Here is a 17,214-nt window from a genome sequence, read left to right as displayed (position 1 = left end):
TAAACGCATAGGCATCTCTGCAACAGTTATAGTAACCCAGAGGTGGTCATCCTGGCCCAGAACCTCCAATATGTTCAAGTTTCACATTTGTTTAAATTTTTTCACTGGCAGCGGAACTTTTGCTAAATTAATAGGAATGTTAAAGTGCCAAGGACCTCAGCTAATGGGGTCAATTCTGCCCACAGCAACAAGTTACCTGTGTCATTAAAGTAATTTTGTGTTTTAAATAGTTTAAAGCACTAAATGGTCACAATCCTACACTTCCACTGTATTTTATAATGTTTTCGTGTGCGCAAAAAAGACCATTTATACTCCCTGCAGGGCTTCTGTTTACCCCAGATGTACAGTTGACACTAGAGGACAAATCTACTAAAAAGTGTATTTGTTTAATTGTTATTTTTCACATCACCCCATATAAACAGTGCCACGGAAAAACTTCTACTGGAGGTTCAAAATGTATTTGAGAATGCGATATGCTTTTTTCCTATTTATTACCGCAATGGCTAATACAAGCACTTTGGTTTTCTCTGCATGGGGGAAAAAATCAACTTAATCTTATTGTATTAAAAATGTGTATATCTGGTTTAAACTTCCACCAGTGAGGACATACGGGGCAAACTAACTGTCCAAAGTAGGGGTAAAGAAGGAACATCGGGTGTGGGGACAGCAACCTCGCCCTGTAAAAATCAGCTTGCTACAGAAACGCTAATCAAAGAGATAAAGACTTTCAGCCTGGGAGGAGAAGTATTTTCAACTCGAAAATGTGTGACGCTGGGTGGTGAAAGCCTTGAGGAAGCCACTAAGCTAATGACCTTTCATTCAACAAGGAGGATCGGTATCGGCACAAAGAACCTAAGGACCATGCATGAGTCAGGAAAGACGGGGCAAGTGGCAACAGCAATCAACCTGACCCTACTAGGCAGTATCAAGGCGAGATGGATGCAAACTGGACAGAGACGACACAATGGACATTTCTTGCACGCCTTATCAAGTCTGGAAAAAATGTGTAACGCTTTTTCTTTAACATTGAATAATCCCATGTGTATTAACAGCGATGACGTTCCAAAAGTCACAACTAGCCCTTTGTACATAGCGGCATCTCATATAGCTTAAGGGAAGAAAAATGTAGTCCAATAGCTTTAATGACTGTAACCGCCAGGGCCGGCCCGACAATGGAGCCGGCCCGACAATGGAGCCGAGTGTGGCAACCACTCCAGGCGGCACTTTTTAAGGGGTGCCCCAAGCCCTTTTTTTTTTTTTTTTAAACCCGAGAAGAGAGAGAGAGGGGGGGGCTTTCTCCTCTGCGAGCCCTCTAGCTCAGTCTCGGTGCCGGCTTGTAATGTTGAGCGCCGGAAGATGACGTCATTTCCGGCGCTCAGCATTACAATCCGGCACCGAGACCGAGCAGGGAGACTCACCGCAGGGCTGCTGAAAGGTAAGTACGGGGGGGGGGAGAGGAAGGGTAGATAATGGGGGGGCAGGGAGAGGAAGGGTAGATAAAGGGGGGGAGGAAGGGTAGATAAAGGGGGGGGGGCATTTTAAACTTCGCCCCAGGCAGCATTTTGTCTTGGGCTGGCCCTGGTAACCGCAATGTAAATGCAGTTAAAATTTAAAAAAAGCTTTTACTATTAGGATGTGCTGTACTTAACAAGTTCAGCTGCTTCGGTACATAGTAAGAACAGCAGTAATAACACTATTTTTAAATCACAGACACAACACTATAGTCAGTACCATGCAGGACGTCTGTCTTTTTCTCTCTCCATTGTCCCTACTCAAGAAACTGTCATATTGACAAACTGCAACAACTGGGGATTTTTAAACCTTTTCCTTTAATAAACATTAGTCAGTCGCTTACGATGCAGGCATCACAGGTTTGGTAAATAAGCCTAGTTAGTCAGACGTACAGGATGTCTGTGCTTGCGCGCTGCAGCTTCACACACCTGCAGAGGTGCTAAGGCTTTTCTGACAACTGGGTTCAAACATTTCCATCACAATTTCATGACCACATTTTTAATTTGTACAGCAATAATAACTAATAATTTAAAAAAGTGTGTTCTGATAAAATGCATGCTTTATTTACTTCATTAAATATATTCATCCAGCATTCCAAAGCAACTAGGAAAGCACAGCTGTGGGATTGTAAGCTCTTTGAGCCGGGCCCTCTTCACCTGTTAGTTCTGTAAGTCACCTGGTTATGTTATATACTAATTGCTATATAAAACAATAAAGAATAATAAATTATAACAATAACAATATCGTGAGCAGAGGGAAGTAATAACGGCCGAGTGGAATATCACTTGGAAATGCTGCTCACTTACTTTCCCAATGGCTGCCAACATCACCAGGCTTCTATTCATGAGCGGAAGAATTAAAAATCTACATTTCACAAATATTCTGGATATTATAACAATGAATACATATCATATAAATTGTATACATTAAAAAAAATAACAAAATACTTATTTCCCCTTTGGCAAGTCTGTACACCCCCATACATTTACAAGGAGACATCACTGAAATGTAAAGGGACCCCATTTGCAATACATGCGACCGCTGGAGATGCCCGTTAAGTGAAGTTAATTGTGCTAGAAAGTACACGAGCGATTGTTATGTTTAGGGATTATACTAGGGATAACTTGAGGTTGCAAACTATGCTGAGCAATCACGTGTCATGACCTTCCAACATCTCATTCAAGTAACATGTTCGATCTACTGGGTTACTACTCCTGCCAATTTCCATTTCCAACATTGGACGTGATATCAACAGCTTATCCAAGATCTAGGGCTGCAATCGCTGAACGCTGAACACACCTTTTAGTTCACACCTGCAAAAAAATAGCTTTTCCAGTCACAGTAGCAATGAATGAGGTTTTTCGGGGTGAAAACTGGTAAAGATGGAGAAACTGGAAAAACAGAGACTTTTGTCTGTTCTTAGCACTCACCCAGCTAATATTTCACACCCCGTATGACACAGAACTGGAAACCCCTTCACAAATATGAACTTTTCAACTTGTAGCTGCAGATGCACATTCCTCTCTCTCTCATGTTTATATTTTCTGAAGAAATCTACTCAACTGCTTGCAGGTTTCCCTACACCATCTAAACATTCATTAATGGGAGCGGGAGCGTTTAAAGAGAAATAGGGGGAAAAAAAGCGAATTATTTAAAACAATTACCATACTATGTTGTGTGCAGCATGACTACATACACAGCCAACTCCCAGCTGGATTGTCACATGGACAGCGGTAGTGGAAGGATATCCCCATTTTTAGGGGACAGTCCCTCTAGAGTATGGGTTGTGCAGTGAAAATATAATTTACGACCGGTTTAGATACCATAAAATAACCCTGTTAATTATTATATTTTATGTATGTGGCGCCCACGATTTACGCAGAGCTACATGTAGGTATGACAAAAATAGAATGGACAGACTAAGACAAACCGATAGATTGGGTAAAGAGGGCTCGGCTCACAAGTTTACAATCTAGAGGATGGTAATTAACAAAATCTCAGCCAGATTCAGTAATTTAAAACCATCTAAAATATCAGGGATAGAAGAATGTATGGGAAATAATAATAAGGCTTGCTTGTATTGTTTGTTGCCATAACTGAACTGATCTTTGGTTTATTTAAAAAAAAACAAAAAACCCAATCTGGTCAGTTTATATGAGTTTGAAACTTTATCCCAATAAAAAAAAAGTCAAGTTACATTAAATAAGTAACCAGGTAGCACATTGCATTTTCTCCTGGTAAGTTGGTCCCTTGCCTCATACCTGGTAACATCCTTACCCAGCTCTATGGATGAGAATGTTCTTCGTGTCTCCTCTGGCCAACTTATTCAGTTGCGTCATCTCTTGAGAAGTCTTTATCATCAAAAAACAACATAATATTCAGGGATATAATGTTTTAATTATGGGGAAATAGCTTCTTGATCCAAGTAGAGATCTGACTACCATTTTGGGGTCAACTGGATTTTATTACCTTCTTTTGGATCAACAGCAATTAACAGACGTGGGAAAGGCTGAACTTGACGGAGGCGCATGTCTTTTTTCAGCCTATGTAACTATGTAAATCCAGGCATACCCCGCTTTAAGGACATTTGCGAGTATGGATATTGTTGCATCACAACCATTCCCGTCTAAGTACGCTCGCTTCGCGAGAACAGAAAAACAGACAAACAGCATGACGCCAGCACGTCAGTCCCTCTTTCAAGCATCTTTTGAGCTTTTTGCACGATTGCAGAGCAGGACATGCATTGATAAGTGAAAAAAGGTAGTGCTTCACTTTAAGTATATCTTCATTTTACATACATACTCTGTCTCCATTGCATCCTGTTTTGAGAATATTTTGACCCTCTAAAAATATCGTCATATATCTTCACAAGTGACTAAACATCTTGCGTCAATACGTTGGGCCACTAAAAGGAGTAAGTAGATTGTAAGCTCACTTCAGCAGGGCCCTCCTCACCTGTTGTTTGTGTATCTCATCTTGTGTTATACACTAATTGTTATTTCGTGTCTATCCTTTGTACAGCACTTTGTACAGTGCTGCAGAATCTGATGGTGCTATATGAAATAACAAATAATATTAATAGTAATAAGTACACATTTATTTAGAGTCCCATATATAGCAATCAAAAAGCAGCCGCCGGCATTAAGAAGCAGGGGATGGATTCCGAGCACAAACCTGAAAAAAATCAAATAGTTTGCAACGGTGAGATTTAGGGAACTGGAAAATACTGGTCTTTGGCCACGATTACAAACTGAAACACGATGTAAAATAAGTAAAGGCAAATATTTGCCAACAGAAGTCAATGTCTTCAGGAGAAAGATTAACCGATTAATAAATACCCACTTCTCCTCTTCCAATTCTCATTCATCTTCTCTAAGACTGATTACAAAGAAAATATGCCTGTCTATCTTGGCATTAATCTTACATGTGTATAAATGTTTTAACTAAAAAACTTTAGGTTCATTTATTTAGATGAAATAATTATTGTGATATAAAAACTACACAGGAAATATAATTTTTCAAAAAGTCTAAATATATATATTACTGATTTTTAAAAGAAAACGCATATTGTTACACGTCTAACTGAATTTGTAACAGAAGTGCTTCGAAAAAGTGTCTAGTGTTATAGTCTTATTACGTGTTCTTCCTGACCCCATGTAGTGGAGTGTGCATATACACAATTTTATATTACAAATTAGGTCTTATTTTACCTGAAAAAAGTAAAGAATTATGCCCAGATTTCAAACATATTTGTTTTAGCCAATTTGGTTTTAATACAAAAAAATGATGGAGCCCTTCAATGGACTATTTGAAAACCAACATGGTTATGAATGGTTAATGGCATGCTAAAAACGATATAGCGTCTCTTTATTTCAGTATTTCAATTGAGAATGGTGCACACCAACTCTCCTCTGCCAAAAAACCTACTGTTTTATCTGAAAACACCAGCTCCGAGACCTAGGCGGTGGAAGTAAGGCTTCAGCAACCTAGCAATTCCAGTGGGGAAAAAAAACAGAGGTCTAAAGCCCTGGTGTTGAGATACAAGCTTGTGGCGACACGAGGCACCCTTCAAAAAGCAGTCAGCAGCATCACTCAAATAGCTTTCAAGGCTTTGAGTATTAATATATATTGCCTATCATCACGGCAGATACGGTACCCAAATCACACAAAAACATGACTGGTATTAACATTGTTCCTTTTTCTAATCTCGAAGCGTGCAAAAAGGAAATCATATTATATTCTTTGTTGCTTCCAAATGGGAGAGACAACTGGGTGCCGTATCATATCCTTTAGAACCTCCACTTTTCAGTCCTTCTATCCGGCCATATTCATTTAATGGGAAGAAGTAATCATGCAGAACAGGAAGATCGTTGTCCCCACGCTGAACATAAAAAGTGCATTTCATAAACCTACGCCGTATATTGTTTATACAAATCTGTAAACACTGTTATATGTGTGTGTGTGTGTATGTATGTATATATATATATAACATTTGCAAAATGTGGCATTGAGGAAAGCGACAGATGGACTTTGTTTCCTTGAATGTTCACATTTTATTAGCCACATAGCCATACCTGGGAACTATCAGTTTCTGACCCCGGGTCACAGGGTTTTTGCCTCAATCTTAGGGTCTCAGTGTAAAGGGGCAGATTCTTGAGGGCACACAGCTTTTGTTACCAATATGTCATGGCTGATTCCCCTGCTTGAATGCAAGTGACTCAATTAAGTGCGTCTTTAAATAATCCCAAATCAAGGTTCTCATGATGACGGTATTGTGCCATTTAGTTAACATATCTGATGAGTCCCTACATAGAATCTTCACAATGGGCTATTAAAGGATTATTTTTTCAAGAGTCCAAGGGTCAGCTCACAAAAAAGTGTGTTTAATGTCACTTTTAATACACCTTTCAAAATGCAGGGCATCTGATAAAAGAAGTATATATATGTATGTATGTATATATATATATATATATATATATATATATATATATATATATATATATATATATAAAGCATAATGCAGATCTGACACCAACACTAAAAGCACATGAACGGTATCAGACAGAACAGCCACAAACATATAGTGAAATGGTCAATTAATTGGCATTATTATTATTATTATTATTAATACGGTAATCTACCATTTTTAAATAATCTGTGTTTTGTCACATAAAAGCTTTTAAGACAGACTGCAAAAAGTAGTTTATGAAGACAACCATGTCACCGGGTATGTGGAAAATACTAATCATTAACACGAGCTTGCAATGTAGAGGTAGCTTTGTTTATGTTTATTAAGAGTTATTTTTTATATAGGATACAAATAATAAACATTTTCTGAGACTGTTTATAAAAATACATGATTTATCGGATGCTGTGTATCCTCGCAGATATTTATTCATTTTTAGGGAACTGGGGAAGCCAAGCATTTAACCTTTTCATTCCCAGAGGAAGTCCCCGGTTAGGTGACATGCATAGTCCCGTGCAGCATGTATAGTTCAACAGATGGCACTGAAAGAGTTAAACGAATTCCCTGCCTTAGAAGAGAGAGCAGCGTCTCCGCGGGCCGGACCGCCATGTACAGGAAGACTTCCTCCCGTAATAACCGGACAGCGAGGTACACGCTCCGGGGTCTGGCTGCACCGGTGACTTTATCGGGCCCTCCCTGAGTAGCCCAAGGCCACTCCTTTGCCCTAATTGCCCAGTTTCTCGGGTTAATACCCTCTCATGTCACCCCCGTGCTGAGCCTCCACGTGCATCGCGTGAAGCCATGTGAATCTCTAGTCCCTTCAACAGGAAAGCCCCTCCGGCTGCCCCTCGCCGTACGCCCCGGCCGCACACTTACCTGCTGTGACGGTACAAGTCCCAGCCTCCCCCAAGCGGCAGCGGCTATCCCCGGGCAGACGGCAGAAACTTTCCCACAGCGGGCGCTGGAAGCGGCGGAATCCGGCGGCTCCTTCCGGTCTAATGTCACTTCATAGTCTTATAAATCCCAGTATTCGGTTCTAGCACCACCTACCAGCAGATGTGCTCTGTGCATGTCCCGTACAGAGATACACGTTACCGCATGTAACATGTCCCGTACAGAGATACACGTTACCGCATGTAACATGTCCCCTACAGAGATACACGTTACCGCATGTAACATGTCCCCTACATAGATACACGTTACCGCATGTAACATGTCCCGTACATAGATACACGTTACCGCATGTAACATGTCCCGTACAGAGATACACGTTACCGCATGTAACATGTCCCGTACATAGATACACGTTACCGCATGTAACATGTCCCGTACATAGATGCACGTTACTGTATATAACATGTCCCATACAGAGATACACGTTACCGCATGTCACATGTCCCGTACAGAGATACACGTTACCGTATATAATATGTCCCATACAGAGATAGACGTTACCGCATGTCACATGTCCCGTACAGAGATACACATTACCGTATGTTACATGTCCCGTACAGAGATACACGTCACCGTATGTAACATGTCCCGTACAGAGATACACGTTACCGTATGTAACATGTCCCGTACAGAGATACACGTTACCGTATGTAACATGTGCTGTACAGAGATACACATTATGTCCCGTACAGAGATACACAGTACCGCATGTAACATGTCCCGTACAGGGATACACGGTACCGCGTGTAACACGCCCCATACAGATACACAGTACCGCATGTACCACGGCCCGTACAGATACACAGTACCACGTGTAACACGCCCCGTACAGAGATACAGAGTACCGTATGTAACATGTCCCGTACAGAGATAAATCTTACCATAACATGTCCATACAGAGATACAGATTACTGTATATAACATGTCCCGTACAGAGATATACATTACCGTATGTAATATGTGCCAGAGATACAGATTACTGTATGTAACATGCCAGAGATACAGATTACTGTATGTAGCATGTCCCAGGGATACAGATTACTGTATGTAACATGTCCCGGATATACAGATTACTGTATGTAACATGTCCCGGATATACAGATTACTGTATGTAGCATGTCCCAGATATACAGATTACTGTATGTAGCATGTCCCAGATATACAGATTACTGTATGTAGCATGTCCCAGGGATACAGATTACTGTATGTAGCATGTCCCAGATATACAGATTACTGTATGTAGCATGTCCCAGGGATACAGATTACTGTATGTAACATGTCCCGGATATACAGATTACTGTATGTAACATGTCCCGGATATACAGATTACTGTATGTAGCATGTCCCAGATATACAGATTACTGTATGTAGCATGTCCCAGATATACAGATTGCTGTAGAAATTGATATACGGGGGCCCCATCTCCAACACAAGAATGGATGAAAACGTGTATATATGAAAGGGAACATCTGTTTCATTGTTATTTGTGTTAATAGATTATACTGATTTAACACTACTGTAACACGTTTCAGTGACCCCTACCTTACATGTTCAGAAGTGGACACCACGGGTCAATGGAGGCCAAAGCAGCTGCTTATAAGGACTTTAAGATGTAAACGTAGACAGTGAATGTAAATGGGTTTCATTAAGCGAAATGCAAACAAATATGTAGCACTTTCTAAATCAAGATCAAAGATATTTACAAAGATGTTTACATTTCATTGGGCCTCGCTTGTGACATCACCATGCAGCGGCGAATGTACAATTATTATTCTGCATGGAATACTGCATATATTTGCCTGCAATTCTGTAGAATATATAGACCACCTTATATGTTCTGCATGCACTAAGAAAACTATGCTATAAAATTTTTTTATATTTTTTTTATAAAAAACAAGGACACACATTTTCATATATCACATTTTAATCTATTTAGTTGTATTTACAGGTAAATAATACAATTTATCATAATGATAAAATATGTATATAACGTGCGAGAAAATTGTGAATGTGTGTATATATATATATATAAATATATATATACTCTACTTATTTTTTGTACACAAAGGTAAACAGTAAACAGTAAGAGCATTCCATTACATGCCGATTTAATAAATAAAGTAAACCAATTTGGCACAACTTTCATTACACAATTGAATAAATATTGAAACAAAATGAAATAAATACATTTTCGCTAACAAGATTAATATACATGAATCAGTAAGTGCAGAGAGTTGGATGAAAACAACAAAACACAACCTACCAGGGGGTTCAGTACATTGATACAGTTCAACGAAGCTACCTCCTCCTTCTAATGGCCCGAAACACAGACATTTATTTGTACATATTGTGCTCTGTCTACTTACAATGTAATATACAGGTTTTTCACATTTTGGTATACATATTCCTTGAACCTCGACTGTAAAACACGCTGGTTGCTACATGGCACACAATCTTAAGACTCCTAACAGGTGAATAAACTCTGAATGTTCAACATCGTAGAAAAAGTTTTTGAACTGCATGACTTTTAACCTTGACACATTCTGTATTTCAGGGACAAACAGGTTTGGTTCATTAGAAATAAATCGCACCCCAACTGTTGAGATTTTTCTACCTTAGGGAAGTTAGATATGTTCAGAAAAGAAGATTGTGCGGTAAAGCCAAATGTTTCTGCAGATCAGTTTAAGAAAGAGTTGTATTAATATAGTTTTTAGTTTAATTAGATGTCATTAATGCTCATTCTGGAACTGGGTGGCCACCTGTGCAGGGTTGCAAGACTAGCCTCTTAAAATGCAATGTTGATGAATTCTACCTGCTGCAACACAGTGTTTGATAAATGTCTCTCCATAGTGTGGGCAATACATGAACATCATTCAATTAAAGGGGCCATCATGCTCAAATTTCTTTAAAGATCAGTGAAGTAAACTAGCTTTCTAGAATGAAGGCTATGAGGTCACATAAGGACACCAAAGCTAGCATATTTTAATTTACAACTATATTTTATTTGACGTATTGGTGTTTGGGGCTGGCGTACAGTTACAATATAATTCAAATCATGGGATATATATGATTTTGTAATTTAGTGATCCCCCAACTATAATCAGACAACACCATATCTATACATATATATCATGGTCTATACAGTATACTAGAACTCTTCCAGGGTCAAAGTAATTCATGTAGACAGCAGATATAGTGTTAAAACTTCTTTTGTCTCAGAGAGGTGGTTGCGTTGATTACTATATATCTCCAACCATGTGAGAAATGGCATGAAATTAGTTTAGTGGTTATAAGGGTTTCAGGGCATTTAGCAGTACAAAAGAGTCCTGTTCAGAATTCTGTTATAAAATGCTCGGATTTTTATACCTGAAGACCCTAACGTCTATTATCCAGCAATTATTACGGAGCTTATGTCAGATTCAATCTCAGCTGCTAATATTTTAAGACTCATTTAAAGACTACATGATTCTCATTATTTATAGTACTGAGTGTGCATGTTAAATGATACATCTGAGTTGCTTGCAGATAAAACGGCAGAATATATAATACAAAACCACCCACCATCATTACATACATGTACATGGTTTACCCAAAAGTAATAGCAACACCACAAGAAAAACTGAGGTGACCTTGAAATACAGGTTGCCAGAAAAGGGTTAAATGGATCAAGATAATTTACGTTGCACAGTAATAATGTTAGAATGATTGCGTGAAACTTCAGGAAATGACTTGCAATTTCTGGAGTCCACAAGAATGACTTGTACTTATTCCAGCCCAGTGATTAAACCACGTGTATTGTTTTTTTGTTGTTTTTTCTTGTATCATTTATTAGTTTGATACATTCTACAATAACAAACTATTCCCTTAGTTATATAAACCATTCAATAAATATCTGATTGGCAGGCCCCATTCTCAACGCGTTTGTGTCTCTTCAGTTGTTCAATGGTATATTCTAGGATTTAATAATTTAAGAGAACATAAGAGGCGTTGATTCCAAGTGAAATCATTGCTGCAGGATAAACTTTTTCATTTTTTTATAATTATCAGCAGATGTGTCTTGTTCAAGTGGGTTAAAAGCTGCTGTACAAAATAAGTACACGCTGCTAACTGAAACCAGCCATTTGGTGATGCATATATTTAGACTCTTGGAATGAACACATACATTCATCACCGTGCTGTCCCTTCATTCATCACTGGGCTTAGGAACAAGAAGTGATTCTGAAGAGTGAAAGATGCAACAGGAATTGCTGCTTTCAATCACAGGTAAGCTTATGTTTCTGAAATGAGGTACAATGAAAACAGTCCAACACAAGTTGCCTCATATATCTTCACTCAATGATCTCACAGAAACTAGAAATGGAAAAAAATGAAAAATGCAACCTGTTCTAACTATGTTTTTAGGCTGGTAGGTGTGGTGAGACCCCCATAGAGCATTTTCTGGGTGATGCTCACACTCCTCAGGGTACTGCTTGCTTAATTGTGCAATTATGAAACAGAGTACTATGATTGGTAAATGTTTGAAGCAGAGTACTATGATTGGTACATGTTTGAAGCAGAGTACTATGATTGGTAAATGTTTGAAGCAGAGTACTATGATTGGTACATGTTTGAAGCAGAGTACTATGATTGGTAAATGTTTTAAGCAGAGTACTATGATTGGTACATGTTTGAAGCAGAGTACTATGATTGGTAAATGTTTAAAGCAGAGTACTATGATTGGTAAATGTTTGAAGCAGAGTACTATGATTGGTACATGTTTGAAGCGGAGTACTATGATTGGTAAATGTTTGAAGCAGAGTACTATGATTGGTAAATGTTTGAAGCAGAGTACTATGATCGGTACATGTTTGAAGTGGAGTACTATGATTGGTACATGTTTGAAGCAGAGTACTATGATCGGTACATGTTTGAGGTGGAGTACTATGATTGGTACATGTTTGAAGCAGAGTACTATGATTTGTACATGTTTGAAGCAGAGTACTATGATCGGTACATGTTTGAAGTGGAGTACTATGATTGGTACATGTTTGAAGCAGAGTACTATGATTGGTACATGTTTGAAGCAGAGTACTATGATCGGTACATGTTTGAGGTGGAGTACTATGATTGGTACATGTTTGAAGCAGAGTACTATGATTGGTAAATGTTTGAAGCAGAGTACTATGATTGGTACATGTTTGAAGCAGAGTACTATGATTGGTAAATGTTTTAAGCAGAGTACTATGATTGGTACATGTTTGAAGCAGAGTACTATGATTGGTAAATGTTTGAAGCAGAGTACTATGATTGGTAAATGTTTGAAGCAGAGTACTATGATCGGTACATGTTTGAAGTGGAGTACTATGATTGGTACATGTTTGAAGCAGAGTACTATGATCGGTACATGTTTGAGGTGGAGTACTATGATTGGTACATGTTTGAAGCAGAGTACTATGATTTGTACATGTTTGAAGCAGAGTACTATGATCGGTACATGTTTGAAGTGGAGTACTATGATTGGTACATGTTTGAAGCAGAGTACTATGATTGGTACATGTTTGAAGCAGAGTACTATGATCGGTACATGTTTGAGGTGGAGTACTATGATTGGTACATGTTTGAAGCAGAGTACTATGATTGGTACATGTTAGTCAACCGATTGGAGAGAGCTCAGAGGAGGGTGACTAAACGGTAAATGGTTTGCAGATGAGATGTGACAGAAGTATTTAAATATCACATAACAAAGTACAGGAGGGAAGTTTCTTTTGGAGGAAAAATGTTAGAACAAGAGGCCATAGTCTAAAAATGGAAGGTTTTATTTTACTGAGAGAGCGGTAGATAAATGAAGCAGCCTCTCACCGGACGTGGTAGAGGCTAATACAGTGAGGGAATTAAATCTTGTATGAGAAACGCAGAAAGCTATCATGAACCTAAGAAAAGACAATGACTGATTAAGGTCAGAGTCTCTACGTCAGGACAAAGTGGGCAGACTCGTTGGACTGAATGGTTTTTATTTGTCATCAACCTGTGTTAATTATTAAACGTCTGTATTTTATATTTTATATCTACATAAACTGGTTCCAATACCATCTTCCCATCATAGAAAATTCCCTGCATACCATTGGCCAGTGAAGTAGTCAGGTCTAATCCAACTAGGCCGCAATGAGCGGGGAGAGGGCAGCTCCTGTGCCTCATTTCTCAGGGACTGATCACCATATCATACAAATGGACACCTCATGCAGTCACTGGCCTCTTCCTAACGAACTTCATGGACTACAAATCTCTGTCCCTCCTTGCCGAGAATAATTTACTGGGTGATTATTCACCCAATATAAAGCCAGATTATTCATTTAACCCTATGACCCTATGACTCTGGAGAGGGCGCCATACCTCTCTCCTGATAAGCAGTTTACCCAAATTAAATATAGGATTTCAAATGTCATTCTGAGACCTGTTACATAATAAAATATAATTCTTTAAATACATATGTGGGTGGCTAGCATCCATCATGAGGCATACTTGTAGCTGCTTTCTTTGTTAGGCTATAGACAGCCTTTTTAAAATTATAACCATAAGGAATTTAGGTTAACAAAAAAAATCTAATATTTTAAATAAAGGATAAATATAACAAACTCAAATACTTTTTTCCCCTATATGTTTATCACAGCATTTGTCATCAACAAAATCTTCGGTGTCCCACCAGAGTTCAAAATGTTCAAGCCCTGCGCGGTTCCAGCCTGTGGGACATCTGGGATAATGTTCTCTGATTGTCAATCACGTTGAACTGCCGCACATAATTCCGCATGTCTTGATGATTTTTGTTAGCAAGAGAAGCATCTGGACCTAGAGATAAAGAGATGGATTACATGTTTTCATTCCATAGAATTTGCGTGTCTTTGCTCCAAGTGATTCACATCATAAAACAGACAATAACTGTGATTTATATTAAGCGCCTTAAGTATTATAAGTGGGTGGATATATTTTAAGATGGAAAAGAAGAGTGAATACACTGGTAACATTGGCGTAACTACAGGGACAGCAGTGCTCTCAGCTGTGATGGGGCCTGTGCCTCTAGGGGCCGGTGCGACACATGCGGCCCCTTGTTCCTGTCTCCTCGTACAAGTTCAAAATAGTTTAGAAAACTATTTTGAAACCGAGGCTGCTCGCACAGTGGTAAGCAGGGGCGGGAAGGAGATGGGATTTATGTATACAGTATGTGTTTGTATTTATGTATGTGTGTGAGCATGGATGTGTACTTGTGTGTGAGTGTGTGAGCATGGATGTGTACTTGTGTGGGTTGTACTTGTGTGTGTGAGCATGAATGTTGTACGTGTGTGTGTGAGAGCATGGATGTGTAATTGTGTGTGTGAGCATGGAAGTGTACTTGTGTGAGTATGTTTGTGAGCATTGATCTGAACTTGTGTGAGCGTGGATGTTGTACGTGTGTTTGTATGTGTGTGTAAGCATGGATGTGTAATTGTGTGCGTGTGAATACTAGTAAGTGTATGTAATTTGTGTAAGTGTGTTGTATGTTGGAAGGGGGCACGGAAAAGTTGTTTTGGGGCAATGATGGCACAGACCAGCTGTTGAAGTTTGGGGGCCCCAGGGCAAGTTTCACACAAGGGCCTGTGGTTTCTAGTTACGCCCCTGGCTGGTAAAGTAACTCATAGAATTGACTACATTCTGCATGATGTGTGGGGAGAAGAGGATGTGATTGATAGTGATGTTGTGTGTGTTTGGAGGGGTTGGAAAGGCTGAAAGATAGTGCTTTGTGCAGGTTGGCGAGGGACTACTACATAGTGTTTTGTGTGGGGAGGGAGAATCAGAAAAATAGACAAAGAGAGAGATACAAGAAATGAGAAAGGAAGAACGAGATGAGGATGGAGGTTTATTCACTAAATGAAGAGTTGACAGGAGAGTCTACAAGATAATTGGGTTTTCAATTCCCTTATTTAACCATTCATTAAAATTGGCCAACACTGGCAGGTTTCTCCAGCAAGAAGGGCTTAGCTCGTCCTGTATTAAGGATAAGGAGACTTTCAACAAACGTAATTGTTTTAGTTACACATTATACATTTACATCAAGCTTTAAGAGACAAAAAGAAAGAAAAAACAAAAACATTATTAACATGTAGGTTAAGGTGGATTGTGACAATTCCTCTTTAAGAAACTCCCCCATGCATGACAATTGCTATCAAAGTGCTATATTATAACATGTATATACAGTATATACAGGACAGACATGACAAAAAACCCATAAAATTTAAGGTTCACAAAATATTTTTTTTAAATCACAACAGTGTTATTTATACCAGCTGGGCAAGATTTACGTTTATGTTTAATATCACTACCATCACAAATATTACTGTATATGCGATACAATATCAAATTTTCAGTTCATATGCCCCACCCCTTGTATTTGTTCTCTCGTTGGTAATTTAGGCACAATGTATGGAGCACATCAGGCAGAAGATGTAACTTACTGAAGGGCAGGCTTCGGCAGTATCTCACTGTCCTCAAGGTATTTGAAATCATTCTCTACAAGAAAGCAGAAACAAAGATGGAGCTTTTGTTGGTTTATCACGCAAAATAGACAAATAGATGAGAAGGTAAAGAGTAATATTGCTTTTCTAGGATAATGCTTCTTAATGTAGGTGGATTAATCAGTTCGACCAGAGACTGATTAGGCTACGATTAAGCAATGAGACATATTTGCTTAAAAGTTCATCTCTGAGACTTTGCTGTATATTATGAATGGCCAACTGGCCAAAGAGCTAAGCCAGCAAAAAGCATGAAACATCACTGACTTATGCAGAGCCAACTCAGCCTCACCAAGTGGAGTGGGTGTTTCTTAATTGTTCTGCAAAAACCTGGGTAAGTGAATACACCAAAACGTGTAACACGTGAGACTCCACTACCCAAAATGAATGAAACATAGTTTAATGTATCAAATTTCAGTCCTCTTCATAAGAACCTTTCTCAAGACCAAATATATTTAGAGACTCATGTGTTGGGGCTCTGCCACCTGATCACATGGGTAGCGGTTCCTGGCCACGGCTGCGCACCTGGAGCTACTCGACTGGCAGTGTTGCTAGCTTGTGTTTTATATGTAGACACTGAATTAATGCACCATATTAAGAGGGAAAATAATGTTCACATATCTGAACATAACCGTTATTTTCAAGTGTTACATTTCATTTTCTATCTTCCTCGCACGGCTAATTATAATAACATATTCTATAACTACTTGTTACAATATCCCGCAGCTGTTCCTATGAGACAGCTATTTATAACCTCCCTGTTACGCTGAGTCTCGCCCAGTACTCCAATGTAGTCTAGTGCCATGTCACGAACATTTAAAGCTTATGCAATGACCTCATTGTTGATATAAATATCCACATGTTCACTAAGGATACGTCAAGATTTTTGGCGTTAGTATTATAAACTGGCCTAGGAACTGAAACCTTTTTTACCCTTCAAACAAGGGACGTGGGTCTATCACAGAGACATCTCAACTAATAAAATGAAACACATTGGCATTAGCCACGGCATCAACTTGAGCCACAAAACTGTTAATTTCTAAATATAAACCTGAATATCTATCATGCATTTTGTACAATTATGCCAAAAAAATGCAATAATAGCCAATCCTACAAAATAGATAGCTTGTATTCTAAAATCACTGTACTAGGAAAATATGTCAGATAAGCTACAGATACAGATACAGTTTTACATTTGTATCCGATTCTACTTACAAAATCACATCAGTAAACCATAGAAGAAATAGTTTAGAAGCCATAACT

General features: G+C 38.8%; 1 protein-coding gene across 2 annotated transcripts in view; it reads right to left on the bottom strand.

Annotated features, from left to right (window-relative positions):
• Positions 1-14,126: 14,126 nt before the first annotated feature.
• Positions 14,127-17,214, bottom strand: part of LOC149285962 (rap guanine nucleotide exchange factor 4-like) — a 90,418-nt gene continuing 87,330 nt past the window's right edge. For both annotated transcript variants that reach the window (XM_089494604.1, XM_089494606.1), the window contains 2 exons: positions 15,895-15,949; positions 14,127-14,254 (listed from right to left, as the gene is read on the bottom strand). In XM_089494604.1, coding sequence (XP_089350730.1) covers positions 14,127-14,254; positions 15,895-15,949 — 183 coding nt within the window. The remainder of the gene's footprint in view (positions 14,255-15,894; positions 15,950-17,214) is intronic.

Source organism: Sceloporus occidentalis, unplaced genomic scaffold, assembly GCF_023333645.1.
Source record: "Sceloporus occidentalis isolate IW3139 unplaced genomic scaffold, rSceOcc1.0.p SCAF_74, whole genome shotgun sequence".
In the NCBI taxonomy this organism is placed as follows: domain Eukaryota; kingdom Metazoa; phylum Chordata; class Lepidosauria; order Squamata; family Phrynosomatidae; genus Sceloporus; species Sceloporus occidentalis.
Note: the sequence above shows the minus strand (reverse complement) of the source record. Positions and strands in the feature narration are given on the sequence as shown.